This window comes from Leopardus geoffroyi, chromosome A1, assembly GCF_018350155.1.
Source record: "Leopardus geoffroyi isolate Oge1 chromosome A1, O.geoffroyi_Oge1_pat1.0, whole genome shotgun sequence".
Classification (NCBI taxonomy): domain Eukaryota; kingdom Metazoa; phylum Chordata; class Mammalia; order Carnivora; family Felidae; genus Leopardus; species Leopardus geoffroyi.
The window spans coordinates 127,142,526-127,170,238 of record NC_059326.1 but is presented as its reverse complement, the minus strand read 5'-3'; the positions used below and the strand labels follow the sequence as shown (position 1 = coordinate 127,170,238).

General features: G+C 38.3%; 1 protein-coding gene across 12 annotated transcripts in view; it reads left to right on the top strand.

Annotated features, from left to right (window-relative positions):
• The window catches only part of PDE4D (phosphodiesterase 4D), a 1,416,267-nt gene that overhangs the window by 1,190,688 nt on the left and 197,866 nt on the right, over positions 1 to 27,713 (top strand). For all 12 annotated transcript variants that reach the window (XM_045493932.1, XM_045493941.1, XM_045493924.1 and 9 more), the window contains 2 exons: positions 5,889 to 6,080; positions 27,463 to 27,499. In XM_045493932.1, the coding sequence (XP_045349888.1) occupies positions 5,889 to 6,080; positions 27,463 to 27,499 (229 nt within the window). The remainder of the gene's footprint in view (positions 1 to 5,888; positions 6,081 to 27,462; positions 27,500 to 27,713) is intronic.

Genomic DNA, 27,713 nt, shown 5'->3' with positions numbered 1-27,713 from the left:
CAGCTAGATCCCCACCCAGGTTGTTGGGACCTCCGTGCCCTGCACAGTTCCTAGCAGGAAATGGTTCTTTCTCCTCAGTGAGGAATATCTCAAGAAAAATCAGCTGTCTCCACCCTCTCCCCAGAGGTTATCACACTGGAATTATGGAGTTGGGTGGAGACATAAAAGCCGCTAAAATTGTAAGAGCAATCTGGCTCCAGCGTCTCTCACCTCACTGCTCACCAGAGTTGATTCAATTGGCTTGGATGGCCAACACTCCATTCTCTCTCTTCTTTCCCTTTAGGTTCTTCCCAAAGCAGTGTATGCAGGTACAGAGAATGACCTAGATGGAGAGGCCCCCTCAAAGCTAAAGGGCAATAACAATAAAGATGACAATAGCCGCTAAATACTGGGAATGTACTAGCTGCCTGGCAGGGTGCTAAGTGCTTTCCACACATTTTCTCTTCTAATCCCTTTAGTGGCCCTGGAGCTAGGCACTGCAATTATCCTTATCAGAAATGGAGGCTTAAAGAGGTACAGTAACTTACCCGAGAACATAGGACTAGAAAGCGGGAGGTCCAAGATTTGAAATTTAACCCACTTTTTCTATCTCCCAAGTGTAACGTTTTAACAGGAACATTTTTGGTGTCTTCCCTCCTCCAGGACAGGGAGCGATAAGATCTTTACTGTCAACAGGCCAGTGTTCTTAATACACAGTGACACAGGCAGCTCTCAGATGTTCCTGGCATCAGTGGAGGCGTCCAGGGTTCCCACCAGTCTACAGCTTTCAGCAGCTGCTATGTTCTGTCCAGAGTCTTCCCTTGGGAGCTCTTCACAGATGCTTTGATAATGGGACATCTGTTGATAGGGGCATCCAGCAGCTGCTCCCCTGGAGTCCTCATGTGTTGCACCTTCTTTGGGCTCCACACTGGGGATGAAAGGTCCCTACCTGAGATGAACTGTTTACCCAGGACAATAGCAGGACCGTGGCTCACGGGAGAGCCCACATAATGGTCAAGAAGAGATGCAAAATGTTTAAACCAAAAGCGGGGTCTAGCATGAGGCCAAAGAACGGGAAATGACTCCAAGCAGACAAATAATTACAGGGTCAGTAGACACAAATCATAGGAATAGCGGAGGAAGCTGCAGGGAAGGTGGGTCAGGACAAGTAGCCAGTAATTCCACTGACATGGTGCAATGTGGAGAGATGGCGAGGAGTTTGGCCGGGTGCTCAGTTTGTCATCTGTTTGGTTTTTGTGTGGAGTGTATTCCTTAGATAGGGACAGGCCTGTGAAGTGAATGGTCCTGAGTAGTGCTAGTACACGTGGCCTTTAACAGTTCTGATTGCAACAGGCTCTGATCCTTACCACCCCCCTCCCCAACAGGGGACCCTCCACAACCACATCGGTGCTTCTCCACAGATGCCTTCTGGGTAAAAGCCAACTCCTTAGGGGATGTATGCATCCTTGAACTGCATGAAGAACAGCTAACATGTGGAATAGCAGTGTATCTCACTTAGTTCCATTTGCTGAGACCCTCTGCAGACCCACTGACTCTCCTTATTCCAAATGAACTCTCAAACTTATAAAGAGATCACCAAATGGGCTACAGCATAGACTCTTTAGCACCTTACTGTTGTATTCAAAATTGGAAAAATAGGCAATGTGGCAAATTCCAAAATTTGGAGACTTATAAAGGCAGAGTCTCGGAATTAACCTTGACATGCCAGATCTGTAAGTTAAAGATACTTCTGTATAAATGATACTTTCAAAGAGTTAGCGTTTGAAGTTCCATCCATGTGAGAAAGCCCAGAGAAATTCTTGTACTTTTGTAATGGATAATAGGAGGCTTTGCAGTAGAGACATGCACACAGGGACCGTTCTCCTGGGCTCTGGAATCAGACAGCTTAAGTTTAAAACCCACTTCGAGGGGCGCCTGGGTGGCTCAGTCGGTTAAAGCGTCTGACCTCGACTCAGGTCATGATCTCACGGTTTGTGGGTTTGAGCCCCACATCAGGCTCTGTGCTGTCAGTACAGAGCCCTCTTCAGATCCTCTGTCCCCCTCTCTCTGTTCCTCCCCTGCTTATTCTCTGTCTCTCAAAATAAGTAAATCTTAAAAAAACAAAAAATAAAACCCTGTACAAACTGTATGGCGTTGAACACATTACTTAATCTCAGTAACTCAGATTACTCATTGGTCAAGTGGAAAATAGAGAGCCTACTTCAAAGAGTTATTGTGGGGATTCGATGAGATAATGTATATAGGGTACAGAGCACAATGTCTGTCTCACGGAAAGTGTTCCAAAATTTTATTGTCGTTATCATCATTAGGATTACTAGTATCACCATCATCATTATTACCCTCCCCAATTCTTCACTTACTTTCCCAAGCTTCTGCTAATCTTTTTGCTTGGACTCCATTTTTTTGGCAGTGAGTCAAAAGAGGATTCATTATATGAAAGTGTTTGCCAAAGAATGTGCTTAGGAAGTTCACAGCTGATCTCTTTGGCTCCAGTGTCTAAGGATAGGCTTAACCCTTATCACCTTCTTGTTTTATTAATAATACCATGATTAGGCACTGTTTATAAAGTTATGCTTCAAAAATAAGTAGCTTGTTTGAGCCCATCTATATTTTCAGACTAAATTAACTCTCAGTTAATTTACTACTCATTGGGTGAAGCAGTATTGCCTTGATTTGTCCCAAACATCACTTCTCTTAAGGAAGCTCCTTAATTCTAATTTTTTAACAAAAGAGCTTCTCAGTTCGTTTGTTTTTGTTTTTGTTTTTGTTTTTTTTTTTGGTTTTAAGAGTAAATAATAAAACATCAGTGATCGTTTCTTAGATCATTCCTAATCTGTAAAGCTATACTAATATTTACTAGTTAATATAATTTTATCGATTTTTAGTAATCACTTCCTATAGATTGTGAGGTTTGATTTTTAGGTAATAGTTAAGGGATTGTTTTCCTGAGTTTAAAAAATAGTTTGGGCCTTTATTTACAGTCAATGTTCTTTCAGGCAATGATCTCCATCTAGTGGACAAATTGTTATATTACAACTTACAAAGAAAAATAACAAAACTAAAATATCCCATTATCAAGCATTTTATGAACTATGAATAAATTCTTGGTTTTAATAAATAACATTATTATAAAGACTATCAAATATTTCAATATACTTAGCACTGTTTTCCCTAAACTTAGAGTGAAAATTTTATTTAAGTTGCTTAATTTAATTGGAAAAATTATAATAATAAATTCAGAAGTTTACAGATGTGGGGGATTATATTGGTATTACTCAGTTGAACTGAGAAAAACCAAACCAAAAATCGCATTCCTGTATCTCTTATATTTCTGTTTATGCGTAGCAGGGAAATATATTTTACTTTTTAAAACAGTATGATCATCTTGATACTGAAAAGAAATCAACATGTTTTCTTATGTGTCCCCAGAGCAGAAATCTCCCCCTTTCAAAGGACTTTAGTGTCTCTCAGCTGAATACTGAATGCCTTTAAAAGCCCTCTTTAAATACTACTATTGTATGAAAACTTCTCAGAAGTCTGGATTCAACCCAACTTGAATTCATCTCATCACCTTTATTTTTGTATCTCAGTGTGCTTATAATAGGTGCTTAATAAGCACTTATTTATTTAAGCATAGCCAAGAAGAGCTTGCCAGAGATCCTGAATAAGTCTCTCATAACTGTAGATCCCTTCTCCTTCTGGCCTTCCTCAGGATTGCCCAAAGTCCCACATGCATGAAGGCATTGTTCACGTGAAACAGATGTCCCCTGTTTGCATGTCACAGTTGCCAACATACATTTATGGTTTACATAATTATTCATTAGAGCTGGAAGAGCTTCAGGAACAGTGGATGATTAAATCTAGTTAGCTCGGTAACTTTGGCCATTAACTTTTCTAGAAGCTGCTATCTTTGTCTATTAAATGAGTCTTTTCAACTCAACCTCTCATTGTCTTTTGTGACCAAATAAATACATCTATAGAGTGATGCCATTCTTTTTTTTAATGTTTATTTATTTTTGAGAGGAGAGAGAGCGCAAGTGGGGAGGTGCAGAGATAGCGGGGAACAGAGGATCTGAGAAGGCTCTGTGCTGATAGCAGAGAACCCTATGCAGGGCTCGAACTAATGAACTGAGAGATCATTACCTGAGCAGAAGCCAAACACTCAAATGACTGAGTGCCCCATACAGTGATGCAATTCTTAAAAAATTCAGATTGGAAAATTTGTTTATGAATGTCCATGCTAGATTATGAGTTTTTTCTTTTCTTTTCTTTTTTTACTAGTTAGATTGATTTTGAGTCAAATGATTCTTATTTAGTCATCAATACATAGATGATTCATGAAACATCAAGACCCTTGCTGATTTCCACTTTGGCCTCTAATTTTTGGGGGATAACACTATTAATAACTCCAATGGAGAAAGTAAAAGAATGTTTTTTTTTAATGTTTTTAAATTAGGTAGTTAATAGTTGGGGTGAAATTTGTAATGGGAAAAAGATTGATAGTAGCTAAACTTGATTCATTTGTTTATTCATTCAACAATTTTTTACACTACATATTTAGTGGGTTACTGAACTATTACCCTCTTCTCATAAGAACACCTAAGACTTGACTTTAATACTGCTTGATATTTGACTAGAAGAGCTCTTTGTGGAAATTTTATGTATATTGTAAGGACTGTGAGGTCAAGAACTGTAAATTTGTGGCTCTGTCTTTTCCCAAATCTGAAATCTGTATTGCCAAGCACAGTGCCTTCCATTTATTCAATCATCCATTCAAACCACTTAGAAAAGGTTTCTGAAGTGTCATGTGAAGTGCTAGGAACACTCAGAGTTTCCATTCTCAGGGAGCTCACAGTCTAGGAATGGAGACCATTTGGTAAGCATTTTCAGTTCATTGTAAATGCTACCAATAGGGAGTGGAAAGATGCCTTGGGAGTACAGAGGAAGGCATGTCATAAGGGTGTGGGGCATCACGGCAGCCTTTAAGGTAAATGTTAAGTCCTCGATGAATAGTAACAAGGAGGCAGGGGACTGGAAGATTGAGTAGAGTAGTCAGGGGAGCAGGAGATTAGGTAGTGATGGCCTGAGACAAGGATGTGATGGTTAAGTGAGTGGAACATAAAGTGCCTGATGGAAGAGGGTTGCATGTTGAGATTGAGAAAATGGTTGATTGCATTGATTCAATCAAATGGTTGACTGAAAGTGGATAGTTAAAACTCTGTCATTCTAGCCAAGAAATTTGGACTTTACCCTGAGGACAAGAGTGAGCTATTAAAAGGTTTTGAACTGACAAAAATCATGGTCAGATTTATACTTTAAGAAGACTCACTCATGGTACAGAGTGGAAAATGGATTCAAGAGACTAACTTAAAGTCTGTTACAATAATGTAGATGAGAGTTGGTGAAATCCTGAACTTAATATGTTGGCATTGGGGATGGAGGGAAGTGGATACAGCAGAAATTTGTGACTGGATGGGCATAGACAGGAGGGAGAGAAAGCCCAGGCTTGGGGAAGCAGTGGTATTAGGCAATATAATGGGAACTTGTTGAATCAAACCCAAGTAGTTAGAGAATTACTGTGTATTTCTTCTTTTCCTAAAAGAAACTTAGTAGAACTATTCTTAGTAGAATGGCTTTTTAATTTAAGTTTACAGAGACCTGTGTCTTGTATCTTGTCAGTTAACAAAAGTACCCAAAACTTAAGAAAGACAATAATATGAAGTCAGTGTATTTTTTTTTTACCTTTGTGTTTTTTAATGTTATCATTTTTAACAGTTGGAATCAGCTGTGAATGTTCCCACTGTCACTTCCTAAACCAGAATCTCCCTTTACCACCATATCAACATGCAAGCGTTCATGGCAGTGTTATTCCTCTCCTTCTTTCACAGTTTTGATGTGGACAATGGCACATCTGCGGGACGGAGTCCCTTGGATCCCATGACCAGCCCGGGATCTGGGCTAATTCTCCAAGCAAACTTCGTCCACAGTCAACGTCGGGAGTCCTTTCTGTATCGATCCGACAGCGATTATGACCTGTCTCCAAAGTCTATGTCCCGGAACTCCTCCATTGCCAGTGATATGTAAGTATAATGATGAACAAAGGGCAGAGGGAACTTCTATAGGAAATCAAGTACATTTATTTGGTCAGTTGATGATCTAATAAAAGCAATGACGTTTGTTCAACTGCATCATTCTCTATGTTAGAAAGAACAGTGAGTAAAATTATACAAGCTGGAAATAAATTGTAGATTTAACTTGAGTACCCTGTCACTCTTGAAAAGAAACATTTATTTTCCCAGAGAATACATTGTCTGAGAAAAGTGAGAAATAGAATTTAAGTGGAAACATTTATACTTAAAACATTAGCTTATATTCATGTAGAAACTGACTTTTAGCTACCTAGCCACATGAACATTCATAATATTTCAAAGTGCTTTAAACTCAGTTTGAGAATCTTGAGATATTAGAATGAATAGCACTTTTAACATACCCCAGTTGATGTACCATACGGATGTTTGCACTGGTCTGCCATATCATTGGAGAGATCTTGGGAGGGCTTTGCTAAAATTAAACCATTTAAAAAATTAATGTTTATTTATATTTGAGAGAGAGAGACAGAGAGAGAGAGAGTAGGGGAGAGAGATGGAGACAGAATCTGAAGCTGACTCCAGACTGCAGGCTGCAAGCTGTCAGCATAGAGACCGATGCAGGGCTCGAACTCAAGAGCAGTGAAATCATAATCTGAGCTGAAGTCAGATGCTTAACAGACTGAGCCACCCAGGAGCCCCTAAAATTAAACTGTTTTTGGAATATTAATCACCAGAGGCAAGCGCTGAAAACATCAGACAGATCTGAATATCATTTAAGACACGGCACAGCTTGGAGAATGGTTAAAACTGATAAGCACATTTGCAGATCATATACGTCATTAGCTCATTTTCTCAGAACATTCCATTTTTGTGTTTACTGTAGTGTTCATTAGTTTTCTAATTTCTGGAGGTTTCTAAATAGGACTTGTGCTGTCATTTGTAATTCTGCCTCTGTACAGAGTTGATTTCCTCCTCTGCATCTGGAGATTTATCCAGTAACACTCACCATCTTTCATGACACTATCTCAAAAACTCGATACGGGTTGCAATTTCTTGTACAGGAATTACATGATAAGGAGTCTGTGAGGGTTCAGTGATATTCCTGGCATGGTAACAGATTATCAAGGTACCCTTATAGGTCTAAGTGAGGTCCTAGAAGTGAAATTGTGCTTTACCCATTTTTCACAAGTATCGTTCCGGTTGCCATTTTATTAATAGTTGTTAGATGATAATACTGCATTCTTTCCAACTAAACTGCAATCATTTTTTTAAGTTTATTTATTTTCAGAGAGAGAGAGGACATATGTGTATGAGCAGGGAAGGGGCAGAGAGAGAGGGGAGAGAAAGAGAGAGAGAGAATCCCAAGCAGGCTTCATGCTGTCAGTACAGAGCCTAATGTGAAACTCACACTCACAAACTGTGAGATCATGACCTTAGCCGAGATCAAGAGTTGGATGCTTAACTGACTGAGCCACTCAGGCACCCCTAAACTGCAATTATTTTGATTCAAATACTGAATTATTAAATTCCTATTTAGTAGCTGTTTTTGTTTTAAGCACTGCAGGATATACAAGAAAACTATAAGAGAGGGTTCTTGACCCCAGTTAACTAATAACCTTATGGAATGACAGTTCTCAGATCTAATAATTACTGGAAAAGATAGCATGTAAGCCCTAATGTGTGTCCTTGTGAGCTATAGGTAAAGGTACCTCACCACCTACCTTTATGCATAGGTCTGCACCATCTTTCCAGAAATATTCAGTTTCCTTTTGTTTTTCTCTGCCCTTTGGGCAATGAAACTTTTTCAGTAAGTTCTAGGTGTCCCTATACTTCTGCCCCTATCCCACAGATCTACGTTTCCTTACCATGTTATATTGCCTCAGTATTCTGAAGCCTATCTTCCATTCATATTGACCTCAGAAAATCCATTTGTTTAAGTAATATTTGTCAGTCACCCACAGAGTGGAAGGAAGACACCAGTTATTAGAGGAAAAACAAGGTGTGTCTCATCCCCTGGCCTTCATCACTCTTGGGTCCTCTCTTCCCTCCTGCTCACAGACGTCTTCTTCACCAACATCTTTTATCACACTGCAACATACTTCCCCAAAGTATAGCTCCTGACCTGTGGTCTGTGCTTTGGAAAACTCTTTTGTATATGGGTTCAACTATCAGCTTTCATCGGATGACTTCTCAGTATCTCTGGCCCTGCAATCTCAGTTGAGCTCAAGATCTCTAGCACTTACATGTTTTCTGGAAATGTGTACTTTGTTATTCAGCTGTACCTGACAGTCCTTAATTAGTACATGTTCATTATTAACAAGTGAGCTCTAGGTCAATACCACTATTGCCTTCTGGAAATTTATGCTTTCTTGTTCAACTGTTACCCTCATGATTAATACATATCTGTCATTAATTCATTGTAAAATGTAGACATGCCAAAACAACTTCCTTTTCCCAATGACCCTATTTCTATGATATTTTTGTCCCATTCTCTCATATTTGAAATTCAAGATATTTGTTTATTCATTCACCCATTATAAAAATACTTATTGAGCAAATATAGTGTATTCAAAGCTGCCAATCTGCAGATAGTGGGAGGGTTGACATTTTAGACCAATAAAATAAAATATGGTCAGCATCATCCTTGAGGCATTCACAAAATTGTGGGAGCAGAGAGAAGGGAAGGACCTTTAGGGAAAGCCAGGCTAATGGAGGTAATATTTGCGTAATGTTAGACATAGAAAAATCATGGCTCCATTAAAAAATAACAATCTGGTTGATGTGAATAGTGAAATGTGGCAGGAGGGAAAGAAGATGTGAATACAGTCTATGGGACCTGAGAGTTTTTAGGTGAGATTCAACACACTTATATTCTTTTTATTGCTTCTGATTACTCTATTGTTAAGTGATTATATAGGGTGAAGTGACCACAGGGAAGTAGATCATGCTGAAATTCATAGAAACAAAGTAGGTTAAGTATGATGCAGGCTCAGTCAAGAAAGTGGGGGTGGGATGACGAAGTTGGTTCAGAGGCAGGAGGATTACAAAATAGCACGCGTGCGTGCATGCATGTGTGTGTGTTGGGGGACAGCCAGTGGATAGAGAGTCAAAAAGAATGCTGAAGTTTTCATCCTGAACAAGTAACTGAGTGGTGATGTTGACATAAGGAACACAGGATGGAGAGTAGACAATGTAATGGCAAATAATGGAAGATGAATTTGGCTCTTACGTTGTGAGGATAAAACTCTAAGGGAAACAAGACTATAGTGAAAGGACAAGGACAGAGAGCAGAAACAACTCTCCGGAGGATGAGGAGAGGAAATGAGAAGAACCAGTTACTTTCTGTAATTGCTAGGTTTGTGTTGACAGCCGAGTGAGGATAACAGAATTAGAAGCCCAGTGGGTTGAGGAGTGAATTGAAAGCCGAGGTATCAACAAATGTAGGCATCTCCTTCAAAGTCCATAAATTAAAGGGGGAGGGAGGAGTAAAGCTGCTTTAGGGAGAATTAGGTTCAAGGAAAATTTCTTGGAATTCAGGACAGGTGAACTGAGAGAAAGAGGAAGCATTAAATATGGAGCTGTAGCCACTGACAAAAATACAATGAGGAGCTCAAGTAAAGGGATTAACTTTGGCAAAGTGGTAGAGAAAAGTGATGCAATCTATTGTCTAAAATTTTAGTAAATTGATTTTTGAATACAAGTGCACAGATTGTTTCTCTTATACCCTCTAGTGTATTCTGGTAACGATTAAATATTCCATGCATTTTATGAAAAGCCTATATTTTATATTTACATTGGGTTTTTCTTTCTAAAGCAAACTATAAGGATGACCTAATTTTTCCCTGTACCTATGCAAGACATTTTTTTTTTTTAATCTGATTGGGTTTATGTAAGATTGACAAATTTAATCAGGCCTTGATGCAACTCTATAAATTTTTGAAAAGTAATGTCTTGACACGTTCAGCTTTTTTTCATTCCCCCTGGATATTTACATTGGAGCAATAAGGTGGCAGACTGCTGGAAAGCACACTTTCCACTAGGGAGATCAAGTTTCTCAGAGAAGCAAGGAGAATAGAATAAATAATCACCGGGGCAGCTGGGTGGCTCAATTGGTTAAGCTTCCAACTTGGGCTTGGGTCATGATTTCCAGTCCACATGAGTTCAAGCCCTTATGTCGGGCTCTGCGCTGACAGCTCAGAGCCTGGAGCCTGCTTCAGATTCTGTGTCTCCCTCTCTTTCTACCCCTTTCCTGCTCGCACTCTGTTTCTCCCTCTCTTTCAAAATAAATAAACATTAAAAAATTTTTTTTAGTTTAAAATACAGAATAATAACCATTTTAGTCATTAATCTGACAGTACCTATATCTTCTACACGTAAAGGATTATGCCTTCTCTTCACTTGACTCCACAAGTAACCATATGTGAGCCTCCACTTTCTTATCTTACCCAGTTCATGATAATACTGAGAATATTATTCAGTGTCTATAATTCAACTGTACTTTATAGGGAATGATACCATCACATATTTTAATCACTTTTGATGATTTTATATTTATCGTTCTAGTTAAGCATATCCATTGAGAAAACCCCTTAGAAACTTCAAATTCAAACAGTACCATTGAAGGTCTGTGATTACCTATGTGAATGAAATGTTTGGGAAAACCTTTAAATGCTCTTTAAGTTGAAATATAATTGTTTAATTTATTGAGAAAGTGAGAAGAAAAATCATTACTTCCTAATAGACAGGACATCATCATCTTATCTTCTATAAATAGATCCTAGTGAAACAGTGGAGACAATAGGGAGAAATTAAGACTAATGATGGTCATAATGGTGATCATAGCACATGTTGCCTGTGTATGTCACCCTTTACTTTTGTAAGTATTTTCACGTCTGCAACCTCATTTGATGCTTTTAATAGCCCTATGGATAGGAACATCATTACACCAGTTTATAAATTAGGGATCCAAGGTCCTCAGAGCTTAAACTTTTTTAAAGCTACAACAAAAATTTTAATCATCTCTAGAACATTTTTTTGAAAATGCCGTTATAAACAAAGTGCTGTGAACTATTGTAGCAGAATCTGCTGAGAAACAGAAGTCACTGTTAACCAAATTCCTTTGACCCAATGGATTATTTGGCATTATGAAAATTTGTTTTTTAATTATATTTTAAGAATAAAATTAAGTAAAAGCCCAAATAAGTCAAAAGAAGTAATAAAGAAAATATGTGACTGAGTCTTGGAAAATACATACAATTCTATAGGACAAGGCTAAATTTAGCATCTAAAAAATAAGCTTATATAAGGCAAAAGTGAAGTTTCTGGCAGCTTCTGCTCAGAAGGCTACCACATGGTTTGGTCAATGTGTCCCCATTAGCAAGAATAATAAGAAAGAGTAAAATTTTAAAGTACCAGCATAAGTACAGTAGAGAAATAAATACGTGAAAAGTAAATTTAAACTCCCATTAATCATAAAAGGTATTTTATAAAAATAGAAAAAACTACATAACAGAAGATTGCTGTCATGAAGAAACAAGCAGAAAATTACAGAATAAATGAATAATTACATAAAACGTATGCAGCTTTTTCCCTCTTAAAGTTCTCCAAAATGCATTTAACCTTGTTTTTCCTTCTGAATTACAGTGATTTCTCTTGTTGCACTTCCTCCGGTCATATAATGTTGTTTATATTTGCAAATACACGGATATCCCAGGAAATTTAACGGGAGAATTATCAGTGTCAAGACAAATAGAATTTAGTAACAAAACTATGAGTTTATTGAATACACGGTGCCTGTCAAACCACTTCACTTGAAAAGTTTTTCAGTTCACCTCTTGCCCCAATCTTCTGCCATATAAACATCAACGTACAGAACCAGAGGCAATCCAAGTAGCTCTTTATCCATACTTACATACTTACAGCCACAGAATATGGGGGAAAGGTGCAGAAGAGGGAAGGAGAAGGAGGTGAGTAGACTCAATATACCACGGAAAATGGGGGCACACTTGTCAGTCTAGGTCCTTAGTCCCCATCATCCCATAAAAGTATAGGGCCACATTGATCATGTCTTTGGAGTGCCGCAGCACTCTGGACATCCAGCACTTCTGGACATTCTCCCAGCGAATTGACATGATCTCTCACCCCTTGTCTCAAATTGCTACCCCCTCAGCACCTCTTGAGCCTTTAGTAGTTAGCAACTGCCTCACCAACTCTTTAGCCTCGATTGTGAATTTTCAGTCCTAGCCATTCTTGGCCCCTTCTTGAGTAGAAGGATGCTGTTGCCTCTAGTCCTGAGTTTGAAAAAGGAAAGGATGATTGTTTACATTTCTATTCATTTCTCCTGTTACAGGTTACATTATTCTTCCTTGGTCTTACTAGGGTATCTCTAACAAGAAAAAGAAAAAGATACGTTATTATACCATTGAGTCCATCTCCTTTCTAACCTTCATTTACCCTTTGAGAGTCCTCTGGAATTAAACACAGAAAGGTATAATGGCCACATAATTCCTGCCCTAATTCCTGAGTTTTCTTGACTGAGGTGTCCTCACCCTTTGTCTATGGTATGAGAGTAAGGAAACCAGAGCCATGTTTTCATTGCCAAAACATGGGCTTCATGCAGTACCCTGGGGCACTGCAGAGAACTCACATGGCTGCCTGAGGTATTTGAAGGGAAACATTGTAACATCTGTCAGTCACCTGGGGAACCAATAGCTAGACTTAGTTCCCAGTTTCAACTTTAGGTCATTATTTTTTCTTTCTGTGATACCTTATCTTTGCAAAACTGAACTTTTGATGATTGCTGTGATCAAAAGCAAGTACTACACAAAAGTTAATGTGGAACAGAAAATGAGGGAGGCATCATCCAATCTTATTCCAAAGTGAGAAGTTGTGGGGTCCTCAATAAGTGCTAAACTGCCGTGCTGCAATGTTATTTTGATAATGAGCCAGACAAACCATGCTTTTTCTTCCATTCCCTGTGGGTTGGCCACTATTACTATTATCATTGTAGAATATTGATGCAGACACTAACACTAGCCATTAAATACCAAGAAGCCTGTTGGCAGACTATTCTTAGGTCGTAGAATACCTTTTTTTGCTACATTTTTTTTATTCTCTATTTTTTTTTTTTTATAATTCCACTTCTTTGTCTAGTCACTGAGGTCATTTTACATCTGCCTCAAGAGACCAAAACAACAAGAAAAAAAAACTACACCAAAAATAAGAATTCCATGAATGGTAAAAACAATATTTGTAAAGTAGTTAAACATACTTCTTCAGTCTTTGAATTAAGGAATTAAAAATACCAGCCAAGTGCACATTTTATTTCTTTCTAATCTCATACTTTTAAAAAATTATAAAAAGGAAGCTCTAATGTTCTGACATTTTAAGTGATCATGTCTATTGGTGCCATAGAGTAAAAATAAAGAGTTGATTTTAATGCATTACTCCAGCAAGATGGTGTGAGCATGTTTAGGTAACAAATTAATTAAGTTATTTGTTCAAATAGGCTTTGATTATCAGTGCCAAAATAATAGATATATCTTGCGGTCTTAGGGGAAATGGGAAAATAAGTATTAGTTTTGACAGGTCCTTAAAGCAGGGGGAAAACAGAAATAGAGAATGACCAAACATTAAAAACTCATTATTTCTGTGATTAGATTCCTGCAGTCTATTACATCTTCAGGGGAATTTGCCCTAATATTTAGTGTGCCATTTTCCTTTCTGAATTTTCTTCATATCCTGCACATTCCTCAGTTGTTTGGACTCTAGTTTTAACTGTGTGGCAGGGGGGAAGGGGGCACAGGGAAGAAACATAAAGATAGTCACCCAAGTGTTCTTCAGCTCCAATACCTAGGAGAAAAAGGGTCTATGAGAATGAGCTGTTTAAACTTGTAAACGTTTGATGATACAGCTATACTCTTACCTTAGACTTATTATTTAACAAAAGGTAACATCTACTTTAAAAAAATGAGAAGAAAAGGTGCTTAAAATAAAAGTGATCACCCCACAATTCTGTGAGTCATCAGACTCCTGCTGGAGAGTAAACTTGAATCAACCTCAGTCATGGAGGAGCCAGCTTATTTTTCAGTGTGTACAAAGAACATAATCCCTCAGAGCAATTTGTGAGTAAAATAAACTAAAATTAGGAAATTTTTAAAACCATGTTCAATAAGAAAAATGAGCACAGTAGCCTGTCCAGTGCTGTCAGTGCTGAGTGGCCCCAGGTGAGTGACTTGGGTGGAAATTATTGGCTCCTGTCTCTTGATTGGTCAGGGGCAGGTGGCCATTACAAAAGAGGTTCTATCTAGTTCTGTCAGTTGTGGACACCGGGCCTGCGGGATCTCATTGGTTTCCTTTCCCCCATGTTCATTCCTCTGTGTATTAAGGAGGACTAAAATAAAAACCATGCTCCAGTGTATTCGAAAATGAAATTTTCTGAATTTTAAATTTTGGTGATGGGTGGTAGGAATGGGCAGTTGGTGACAGGCTGGGAGAAAGAAGACAGTCCATTCCTGACGGAAGTGCCACGTCCGTGTCTTCTACCATTTTCCAAATAAAGGACTGTGTTAATTGCCGGCATTTTTAGTTCAGAGTGAAATGTTTTTCCTCATTCAGCAAATATTGACAGTGGCTATTCCATGCCAGGGTATTGTTTGAAGATACCATAGGCCCACGGAAACAAGAGAAAAATTTTGTTTGGATCGTGCATTCCTGTCACTTATTTTTTCTTAATTCTAGGTAGAAAAGGAGACTTTCCCAGTCAATATTAAGATTCCTATATATCCCTGTTTCACTTACATATCAGTCACTTTAAATATTTATTTTGCTTACCAGTCTTAGATCCTTAGTGAATTATTCTCCATGTCTTCTGTACTGTTATCTGAGCCATATAAAGTAATCATACTGCTAGAACATTTATGGGATGTGTTTCTTGAGATAAGATGTACTAGGGAGTATGAGTAACTCATTCCCACTAAATCCCTGCAATATGAAGCATTTAAAGGTATAGTATTACAAAAGTGGACAAAGGAAGCCTTTAACGAGACCCATGGTTTTTCTTCAGAAAAAAAAAAAAAAAAAAAAAAAAAAAAAAACAGGTAAAGAACATCAGACACTGGACTTTGCTATTAGATTTCTGGCACCTTGCTGTGTACCACAGGTGAGACTTGCTGTAGAAATAGCACAATGATTCCACCTGCCTAGTGCAATTTCTCTCTGGTTTTGTGTCAGGTTTCCATTAACTGTCTTGAGATTTCAGGGGTTTTCTTAACCCTGGACAAAGAAAAGTGTGTTGTCATTAATGACTGGACAATTTATGTCTAGACATATGTAAGCTTTCAGTTTCTGTAACTTCTCACTGGAAGTGACAAGTTAAAAGCAGGAGGAGAGGGGCGCCTGGGTGGCTCAGTCGGTTGAGCGTCCGACTTCAGCTCAGGTCATGATCTCGTGGTCCGTGAGTTCAAGCCCTGCGTCGGGCTCTGTGCTGACAGCTCAGAGCCTGGAGCCTGTTTCAGATTCTGTGTCTCCCTCTCTCTCTGACCCTCCGCTGTTCATGCTCTGTCTCTCTCTGTCTCAAAAATAAATAAACGTTAAAAAAAAATTTTTTTAAAGCAGGAGGAGAGAATAGCTGCTTGCCTCTCTGAAAATGTGGGAGGCTGCACTGTGACAGAGAATCATTTAAGCAGTTCAGTGGACAACATTGTCTCCTAGTAAATGGTTACGAATGGTCCCCAAACCAAGACCTTTCAGTTCATTGTTTCACTCCCAAGGAGAACAAGGCTATATGCAGATCTCATGTTTCCTTGTCTCAATGTCCAATCCTGGTTTTGCATCTTTGAAAACTTCAAACTGAATTTGTTCTGTGCACCAGGGCCAGCTTGTTTGTTTGGCTTGTTATTTTTTGTTTCTCTGTTTGATTGCTTTTTTTTTTGGGGGGGGGGGCGGAATTGGAGGGGGTTGCTAGAAAAGTCAGAAAACAAGCATTATGATTTATGTGCTCTCTAAAGATCCCTATGGCAATTTTTTAAGTGCATTGGAATAAAACTTTCATGTAATCATTATTATTTTCAATTATGAATACATTCCTACAGAAACTAAAAAGAAGGTAGTTGATAAAAAGAAATATTTTACATTAAATCATAGTTAGTTGCACATGTTGTCTTTTCATAGGTATTCTTTATGTTCAGTCCATTGAGTTTCTATTCATTTATTCCACCTACTGTAGAGATGAGGTAAAATTTCTAACACATGTTTCACTATTTTTTGGTTTCACTTGTTTGCTTTGCATTTGTTTATAGGTAGCCCGTTTTATACTATTTATCTAGGGAGGAGACTTGATGTTTCCCAGACAGACAATTTGTCTAGAATCCAGTTCTCCAAACACAGGAGCACTTTGCAAATGCTCAAAGATTCATGAACAGACCTTGCAGTCATCAGTTTAAGTTTGGTATATTCACAAGGTCTACCATGTTTCCTCCTTTGTGGGTAAGCTTCAGTAGACTCTGAGGAGTGAAGCACATACCGTTAGTTTTTGACAAGTATTTGATACATGCTTAGAAGTATACAGATAGGAATATGTTCTTAAAAATGTCCTGGCATCTGAGACACCTGGGTGGCTCAGTGGGTTAAGCATCTGACTCTTAATTTCAGCTCACGTCATGATCTCACAGTTCCTGAGATCGAGCCCCGCATAGGGCTTGTGCTGACAGCATGGAGCCTGCTTGGGATCCTTTCTCTGCCTCTGTCTCTCTTAAAATAAATAAGCATTTAAAAAAATTGCTTGGCATCTGGATAGTCCTTATAATTGATAGAGAATTCTCCCATAAAATTTAATGCTTAATCCTCAAAACAATCATATTAAGAAAACTAGGAAAAATATCATTAGCTCCGTTTTAGAAATCACAAATTTCTGCCTAGAAATATTTTGCATGTGGTTGAGCACATTTGCATATGCATGCATACACACACACACACACACACACAGACACAGACACACACACCATGAATTACAGTCCAGGTATCTTGACCCTGAATATGATAATTTTGATCACCAGCTTTTGCTAGACCATTCCTTTGGTATTTGCTGGCAGGACAGCAGCCTCTAGATGAGACGATAATAAATAAGTAAAACAATTAAACTAAAATCTTTATTTCTCTTTAAGGGATGGAGAATCTTTTTTTCCCCTCAAATTAGTTAATATACAGTGTAGTCTTGGCTTCAGGAATAGACTGCCATGATTCATCATTTACATATAACACAAGTGCTCATCCCAACAAGTGCCCTCCTTAATGCCCATCACCCATTTAACCCACCCCCTCAACCCTGTTTGTTCTCTGTATTTAAGAATCTTTTATGGTTTGCTTTAAGGGATGGAGAATCCCGATGGGCATCTGGGAAAATTTTTTTAGCTGAGGGTCTTTGCCATTTGCCAATCAGGAATTTTTGTTATTTTAATGCATAAATGTTCTTTTGCCTCCAAGCTGAGAGTAGATTTTTATTATTATTCAGTTATATTAAAGATTGTCTTCCCTCAGAAGACTTGCAACTGAAGTTTTCTACAGATTGCTCAAGAACTGCAGTGGTTAACATGATAATCATCAGCTGTTATGATCTTCTCATATTTTAAATTAATTAAAATTAAATAAAACGTAAACTTCAGCTTCTCGATTGCACTAGTCACATTTCAAGTCCTAAGTAGCCACATGTGGCTAGTAGATCCTGTATTGGATAACATGGATAGAGAATATTTAATAGTTCTGTCATTGCAGAAATTTCTGTTGGACCGTGCTATTTCAGAATCTGGAATATGTACTATTATGTGACTGCACAATAGTCTGAATCCACTCAAGCATGCAGAAGGCAGCATGGTGTGGTAGAAACTAAACAGCATTTTAAAGTCTGAGTTTAAGTCCAGCTACACTACACATTTCTATGTCTTGGGATTCCGTGACACGGTAAGATTTCAAAAACTACCTGGGAGGCTGACCCCCAGGTCAGCAACCACATGCTTTGCCATTTTGCCATGTAAAGGACATTAACAAGAAAATCTTTATCAATATACACAATCATTTTATTTTATTTTTTTTTTTCAACGTTTATTTATTTTTGGGACAGAGAGAGACAGAGCATGAACAGGGGAGGGGCAGAAAGAGAGGGAGACACAGAATCGGAAACAGACTCCAGGCTCTGAGCCATCAGCCCAGAGCCTGATGCGGGGCTCGAACTCATGGACCGCGAGATCGTGACCTGGCTGAAGTCGGACGCTTAACCGACTGCGCCACCCAGGCGCCCCACGATCATTTTATTTTTAAAAGGCATTTTCATTTCAATAAAAAAGGACATGACCTTGGAATGAAGGAGAGTTTTCAAAAGGAATGTGTTTGCCTTGTTTGAAACCCTACCCCATGGTCCATGTTTGCTCTCACTTTGACAAGGACCAATGAACATTCTGTTGGGCAAGCACTAGCTCTCACCTTGGCGTTTGGAAACCACTGAAGTCTGCTGCTTACCAAGGGCATGACCGCCACTGAGTTACTTAAGTTTCCCTGAGCCTACATCCTTATCTTAGAATGGGAATATGGGCATCCAATTAAGGCACAGTCTTCAGAATTAAATACTGTGTGCCAACAGAGCACAGTGTCTGGCACATAGTAGGCATGCATAAGACGGTACTGCTTCTTACTCTTACTCTTCTCTATGTGATCACACTGTTCTTTTTAATACACCGAATCTTTTTATCCCATGAAGATCTTTAAGAATTGTTGCATTAGCTCCCCATAAATCTTTCTTCCTAACCCATCCTGGAGAAAAACCAAAAGGGCAGGGCCACTGATGTTAAGAATGAGACTGTCAGATAAGATACATTTCTGTGAAAGAGGAACCTATTCCTAGAACACAAAGTGAGGGCACTTGTGAAAGCTTGCTGAGTCCTCAGCCCTCTCCTTCACTCCTCACCCTGCACAAAAGTCCCTATTCAAAGCTATGATGGTAATTTGTGACATCAGCACTCTTGGAAGAATCCCTCCATTGTAGTGGCTTTTATTAAACAAAATAACTAATATGCTTAGTGACTATAGCTATATACACTTTGTAACTTATTAAAATTGGAAAGTGGTTTGATGTATAATTATAAAAAAATTATAAAATTTAGAAATTTTAGATTATCTTTTGTGCCATAGTGTAACTAACAAATTTGAGTTGATTTACTGGCATCATGTACCTTCTCTGATGATGCCCAGATTTTTGTTTTATAACAAATAAAGAGATTACACTTCAAACTAGAGAAGTTTTGTTTCTGTTGCATTAACTCCACTTCCATTTGCTGTATCATCAGTACATGTGATAACAGCAAGCCTGGGTCAAAAACTGAGGAGTTTTCTTTTAAGAATTAGGGGAGTCAAATATCAGTCTCGTTTGTAATTCTTAAAATGTGAATAAGACATGAGCAAATGATCTAAATTTCAGAAGACTAAGTGACTTCTAAGGTCATATCCATTTCTAATTTTTTTTTTACATTTATTTATTTTTGGGAAACAGAGTGAGACAAAGCGTGAGCGGGGGAGGGGCAAAGAGAGAAGGAGACACAGAATCTGAAGCAGGCTCCAGGCTCTGAGCAAGAGGTCAGCACAGAGCCTGATGTGGGGCTCGAACCCACAAACTGTGAGATCATGACCTGAGTCAAAGTCGGACGCTCAACCAACTGAGCCACCCAGGCACCCAGGTCATATCCATTTCTAAAGTTATATATTCAAGAATTTTTTTAATTTCAAAATTAAAAATTAATTTTTAATTTAAATTCTTGATAATTCAAGAATTTACTTTTTAGAGCAGTTTTAGTTTTATAGCAAAATTAGGAGGAAGATACAGAAATTTCCCATATATGTCCTGCCCCACCCCGTATTGCAGGCTCTGTTATTATGTTTTAATCATATGAAATGAAACATTCCATAAAATATACTTTTTGCAGAGCAGATGCTCTTTAAAGAGTTTCTTTCTATTGTGTTGTACAGGCAAAATAATAAATTCTATTTATACTAATGAGGCTGGTGATGGGTTTTCTCGCCCAGTACTTTTTTCCCTGTTATATGAAATACAGAAGGCAGAAGACCAACATACTTATGTAAAAGGAAAGAGAGCCTATAAAATTTCCCTAAGGATCACACACACACACACACACACACACACACACACACACACATTGACATATATTTACATATAACTGTATATGCACATAAATGCCATCTTAAGAGGACTTTGTTACATACAGCATGCATACAGTCTTGCTACAATCTGAATATGGACATATGATATTCATCTATCAGCCAGAACCTGGTTAGAAACCAAAAATTAGGGCGCCTGGGTGGTGCAGTCGGTTGGGCGTCCGACTTCAGCCAGGTCACGATCTCGCGGTCGGTGAGTTCGAGCCCCGCGTCGGGCTCTGGGCTGATGGCTCAGAGCCTGGAGCCTGTTTCCGATTCTGTGTCTCCCTCTCTCTCTGCCCCTCCCCCGTTCATGCTCTGTCTCTCTCTGTCCCAAAAATAAATAAACGTTGAAAAAAAAATGTTAAAAATAAAATAAAATAAAATAAAAAAAGAAACCAAAAATTATTTTACTTCATTGTATTTATTATTTCATTTCAGGGTGGAAGGACCTGCAAATCAGTAGGTGGGCAAAGTTTGTTTTGTAAGTCATTGATACTAATGGTTTCCATAAATGGAAAATGCACTAGAGGTTGGGCATTGTTTTGAATGTGCTTCGGGCATTGATAAATATATTACAGACACAGATTTGCAGTATTTACTTGCAGACCCACCAAAGTCGTACTGCCCAAATTTGAATCCTGGCCTCATCACTCCATAGGCATGCATTTTTTGTTCTTCTTAGGCTTCCCTTTCCTCATCTACAAAAAGACTTTAATAAGAGACACTCAATGTAAAGTGCTTTACACAGTGCCTGGCACACAGTAGTCATTCAATGAATGTTAGTGGTCATTACTGTTTTATAATAAGTATAATTCTTTGTGATTATTACCATTATTATTTATAATTTTGTTAGATCTTTGTACTCTTATTTTTTAATAATTATATTGAAAGCTCCATTTAAGAAAAAAATAGTAACATATTATAAGGGCCATCAGTGCTGAAACCAATAAGACATTGAGTTATTCTGTGGGGCATCAGGGTAAAGGTCTTCAGAACAAGTTATTACTCAAGTATATTAGGAAATTACAATTCAAGGGCAAAGAAAGGATTAAAAGCATATAAGATAGGCTGTTTCATCCATAAACTTAAGAACTTGAATTGCCTCATTCACCTGTTTTTATATTAGCTTATTTTTCTGTTAAAATTGAGATAAGATCTGTAAGTTTGTTTTTCCTTTTTGTGCTGGTATACGGGATATAAACACCAAGGTGTTCTTCAACTGGGGTAAACATTCCAACGTGATGACTGGTACCTATAGTTCACATTAGCAAAAAAACATCAAAGCTAGATATGCAAATACCCACAAATGTGGCTTGGAGTTTGATAGTGAAAAAAGAAATTGGAACATACTACCTTATACAGTATTGAACAGCTTTAATTTTGCTCCTATATTAATTTACATTATTTTGGATTTTCAGTAAAATGTTAGACCTTCTTGCCCAAATACAAGTTTTGGTCGTTGTGACTTTTGACCGAAGGACCAAACTTTCGTGGTAATGGATTATATGAATTCTACACGGCAGTAGCTTCAGGGAGGAAAATCACATTCAGGTCTGCCAGAGGTTGGCTTTGTTATATAGGAACATCATTCCCTGGGGTTCATAAATGTAGGTACTACTTATTATTTTATTTTGCTTTTTTACTTAGAGTGTAGTCAGTTCTAAATTAAAAGGCTGAGCACTTTAGAGGAACAGTGTCATCAAGTGAATCTGATACAAATGAAGTACATTTTTTCATTTGTTGTTTGTCTCTTTGTTTTAGCAATATAACGCCTACTAGGAGTTTATCAAAATCATAATGCCTTCTTCATAAGTAATTTTGGAGGGTTCCTTATATTCTTAAATGTGACATTTATAGTTCCTCAAAGCCAACATTATTTTATTGGAAAAATAGATCACCTTTTAAAAATTGTATCTACGGGGCGCCTGGGTGGCTCAGTCGGTTAAACGTCCGACTTTGGCTCAGGTCACGATCTCGTGGTCCGTGAGTTCGAGCCCCGCATTGGGCTCTGGGCTGATGGCTCAGAGCCTGGAGCCTGCTTCTGATTCTGTGTCTCCCTCTCTCTCTGGCCCTCCCCCGTTCATGCTCTGTCTCTCTTGTCTCAAAAATATAAACGTTAAAAAATAAAAATAAAAATGGTATCTATGGAAAAATAGAATTTAGTTTCTCAAAATGTACTTGGTAGCCAAATTTTCCACCATACATTTATTGTCTGAAACCATAGTTTTGTGATTTTAATTAAAATGGTTACAAGATAAAATATTCAACATCTCCATGAATTTTTTTCTCAATGAACCCAATTCTTCATGTAATATTTTAACACTTAGCTTTATCTTATGAGTGCTTTACCAGAAATAAGCACATTATCTTTAGTGAAGTTGTTTTTTTTTTAATGTTTATTTATTTTTGAGAGAGAGAGAGAGAGAGAGAGAGAGAGAGAGCATCAGTGGAGGAGGTGCAGAGAGAGGAGACAGAGCATCCAAAGTGGGCTCTGTGCTGACAGCAGAGAGCCTGATGTGGGGCTGGAACCCACCCATGATCTATGAGATCATGACCTGAGCCGAAGTCAGACACTTAACAAACTGAGCCACCCAGGCACCCCTTTACTAAGTTGTTTTTAAAGAAATGAAAAACTAAAATGAATTTGAGTATTTGTACAATTATTTAAAATCATTTTAATTTTAAAATAGAATTGCATTTATATTTTAATACATTTGGATTGGTGTCTACTTGAAAAATTTAGAGATTACTAAAAATAGACAAGAAATATTAAAAATGTTTTAAAAGTATAAAGGCATGTACAATTTTTCATGATTCAATATATTTAATGTTAAAAGCAAGATATAAGGGGCGCCTGGGTGGCGCAGTCGGTTGAGCGTCCGACTTCAGCCAGGTCATGATCTCGCGGTCCGTGAGTTCGAGCCCCGCGTCGGGCTCTGGGCTGATGGCTCAGAGCCTGGAGCCTGTTTCCGATTCTGTGTCTCCCTCTCTCTCTGCCCCTCCCCCGTTCATGCTCTGTCTCTCTCTGTCCCAAAAATAAATAAACGTTGAAAAAAAAAATTAAAAGCAAGATATAAAATGAAATATACAACATGACTCTAATTGTGTAAGAAATCCTGTATTCCATAAAAATCATATATAATATACATGTGCTTACCTAATCCAGAAGGAAAATGTCATTGCCAGTTATTGTTGAGTAGTTCTGCAAGTTTTTTCTGTATTTTATAAGTTTCCTACAGTTTATACGTGATTTACATTCACATTGTATGTACCAGTTTTTTAAAAGCTGAGGTAGATGGTGTTTTTTTTTAAGTTTTTATTTATTAATTTTGAGAGAGAAAGAATGAGCAGGGGAGGGGCAGAGAGAGAGGGAGAGAGAATTGCCAAGCAGGCTCCACACCGTGAGCACAGAGCCTGATGCGAGGCTGGAGTAGATTGTGTTGTCTGTTTGTGTATTGTGTATGTCTGTACTTGTGTGAACATGGGAGCAGCATGGTGAGTAGATATGTTCCTCCTGCGGCTCATTCTTGGGTGTTGTCAGATACCTTAGGTGCCCAGAAACATGTTTATGTGCATATTAGAAATGGGAGCATACTTGTTTCTAATTCCAAAACAAGTGGATTAAGGGTGAATTGAAGACGGATGATAGTTTTAAGCCAAAGGGAAAAAAGACACCAGGATTTCAAAAGACCAGTTATCTGTATGTTTATCAATCCACTAGTCCTCCTGACAAACCCCAGAGGAGAATTTCTTTCTAGTTTTATAGCAACAGAGAGTGAAGCACAGAAGATACAGAAGTTGGCCCCAGATTAGATTCAGAAAGTAAGCCTCAGCCCATGGCTTGCGTTAGAGCGTTATTTCATATAACCATTTGTGCTAAAGTTTGCAATGTATAACAATCAGATGCAGCGGGTACTTTGTGGCCATTAATGCTTTTGGTATCATAGGATTAGGGATCTTTGCTTAATAAAGTAACACTTTCTTCTCATTAACTTCTTCTGCCTTTCCTTCTGGTTTAGTAATAATAAAGTATGGAAAGGTTGTTTCCCTAGTGTGCATCAGCATGATTTTGAAATGAGCTAGTTTACAAAATTATATTCTCAGGTGCTGCTGTTGGTTGAATTCATTTTGTTAGATGACACACATTTTTTCCCCATATTTAAGTACTTGAATAGTTTCCAGACCCCATTGAAGTCTCTGTGAAAGGGTTTGCTTTTGGGTTTCACTTCTTCAGGTTTTTTGCGAATGTTTGTGGCTTCTTACTACAGAAAGAATGAGGGTAGAAAATAAAGTAGGAAGTGATACAGAAGTAGGGGAAGGATGGCCAAAGGCACAGGGAGTAGTTCTTAACTCTTACTGTCATTCCTCTTTGAAAAAACAGAAAATTCGACAGTGCCCATTGAGCCTTGTATCTCCCGGCCCGTGGGACCCAGTCATGTCTCCCTGGAAGAGGGCACAGCCAGCCCTCCCTGCCTAGAGTAGGTGACTCTGTTTCAGCCCATAGTAGCCCCAGCAGGAGACTGAGCACTTCTTTCCACATCATGGGACTGGAGGTGCATGGCATGGAATGCTGTGACTATTACCTAGGCCCCAATCTCATCGCCCACATACATACATACAACATACATACATACATGCATACATACATATTTACATACAAAGTCAAAAATGGAGCTTTTTTTCTGATCCCACCCCCCATTCCCTGTCACTCTCTTCCCACCTGTCCCTATAAATATACCAGTCCCCCCAGAAAGCTATTTTTTTCTTCCCCGAAAGCATTCCCATTCCTTTTTTATTAAAGTTTGTTGTTGTTATGTTTGATTTTATTTAAATGAGAGAGCACTGTTACATAATCTTCTTCAGAAGAATCATATCACCAGGAGGTACAATTTCAAGTCTCCAGACAATACTCATTGCAAATTTGAAGCAAGCTTCTCCTCAAATGATAGGGGACCCTACAGTCTCTTCCCATTTTAGGGAGTCCCCATGATCTTGTCGTGTGTTATTATAATTCCTTCTAGCTACACTTTAATTAGCTAAGTTTCTTTGTTTAAAAAAGTTCCTTGTTTGGAATGCTATTCAAAAGAAATATTTCAGAATCATTTTCTATCATAGGCTTTTGTGTGTGTGTACAATTATAGGTGATTTAAATTCACAAATACGTTAAGCCAAATTATCAATACTAACAAAATGAATCTTCTTTGGATCATACTTACCAGCTCTGTTCTTTTATTATAATACGCACATTATACGCTACAAATAAAATGTATGTTTATATAATATTTATTTTCCTCCATTCACAAAATAACATACATTTTACCTGCACCATTGTACTTGTGACAGTAGGTCCGATAAAGGGCTTAGACAAAGATTTAAAAATTATATATTTGTTATATATTCAAAGATGATTTAAGCATTACATCATTTTGAAAAGAACCGGGATTTGGGATTTGTTCTCTCTGTCCCTCTTCCACTCTCTCTCTCTCTCAAACTGAATAAACTAAAAAAAAAGAAAAAGAAAGAATAGAAATATTTTTACTGTTACTGAACTGAGACAATCTTGAGATATTTGATAAAAACAATTTCTGAGCAATTTAAAAGAATGAAGTCTCTCCATCACTAAAATTATAACTGTCTTTCTTTCTGCTTTGACAGGGAAGGGAAGCAAGACTGATAAATCGTCGTAAATATTGTATATTCTAAATGTATTTTTTACAAAGCTTGGGAATGAAATACAACCAAAGAAAGAATTCGTGTTTCAATAAACATTCACACCCTTTTTAGTTTAGAGTCATCCAATGTAATTCATGCAAAAAACTAGATGACTTATTTCCAGGGCTCAATTTCAGGTTGGTGGTATGCGTTGGTCAGGATAACTTAGTTCTTAGAAAATAAAGTTTATAGTCAGGCAATTATAAAAAATAAAATAGAAGACTGTCTCTTGGGAAAATATCTAGATTTCATTTTGACTTTAATTTTGACCATCTGATTAATCTACCGAAAAAAACAGGTGTCCTCCTCCTCCCCAAATGTAATCCCGGAGCGAAGGGTTGTCAAATAGCACGTTTCCTTTAAAGTGTGTACCGACCTTTCCCTGCTTTTTATTTTCCCACACTTTGAATTTCAAGATCCCTGTAATTTGATGATGTCTGTAACAACTGGTCTAATCATTGGTAATGATCCGTGTACTGACGTCATCCACATGCAGCTTGTGCTGAAGCATATTTCATGGGTGTTGTTTTAGGTCGTTCAGTCCGTTTCAGAATTGTTCATGACCGAGTGAACAGTTCAGTTGCAGTGTTCTCAGTCAAAGTCATGTCCAGGAAGCTTTCTGTGTCGAGTAATTACATTCACCTTTGATGAAAGAGCTTCAGCCAGCGAGATCAAGAAATACCCCATGGAGATCGTAGAAGTGCCTCTCACGAGTTACTCACACTAAGAGATACCACGAAAGAACTCTAGGCCCCGGTTCCTCACTTTTCCTCTGAGTAGAATGTTGCACAACTTTCCTTGCCTTTCCCGGTTTCTCCCAGTCACGTCATGCTGACACCTTGCTCCCGCATCCCAGGCTCGGTGTAGCCGAGGTTGCTGCAGCAACAGCACACACGGGGTAACATTCCGCCGTAGTTACAGCAGCGGGACGTGAGTCAGTCGAAAAGTTTCGCCGAGTTTTTATTAGTGTATGATGCAGTCCATTTCATCTACAGTTGCCAGACTGTCCAAAAGTCACACACCATGATGCGGAAGACTCGATGCTCATCACCTTCAAAGTGTTAGCTGGTCCAGGGGCCTCTCACTGAAGCCACTGCAGTTGCCAGCCCCTTCCACAGCACCCTTACTAATACCTACCATAAGAAGCCACGAGTAAACCTCCGGCCCCGCTGCCGGAACTCAGCTTCTGCTATTGTATGTCCTGTGTACTTAATAAGCAACAGTGACCTTGCTTGATGATCAAGAAGCCCCTTTTCACCAAGGCACCTGGACAATGTTTAACATCCCGGAAGACTTTTTATCAACCCACTGGCTGGGAAGACCATGTGCTGAAGAATAAGGATGGAATTACTGTAATTCTCAATGGGAAATTACGAACGTGGAGCTTACATTGAATATCGGTTAAAGGTGGTCATAGAGTTATCATAATTTCTAACCCAGGATTTGGTTTGTTTTTCAGACATGGAGATGACTTGATCGTGACTCCATTTGCTCAGGTAAGCCCCGTTTCGTGAACGGGCAGGTTTGCCGCAGATTTGAGAATTTAATTTGGGGGATTAGTTCTGGTTCTTAATGTCACTGTAAATCAAATGCAAGTATAAATAAAAATTCTGTGGTTCGTTTAAGTAATTCAAAGGCAATGTTAGAGGATGTGACCTTAACCATATTGGACTGTTTCCTATAAACCCATAGACCCGAAGAATGTCTTTG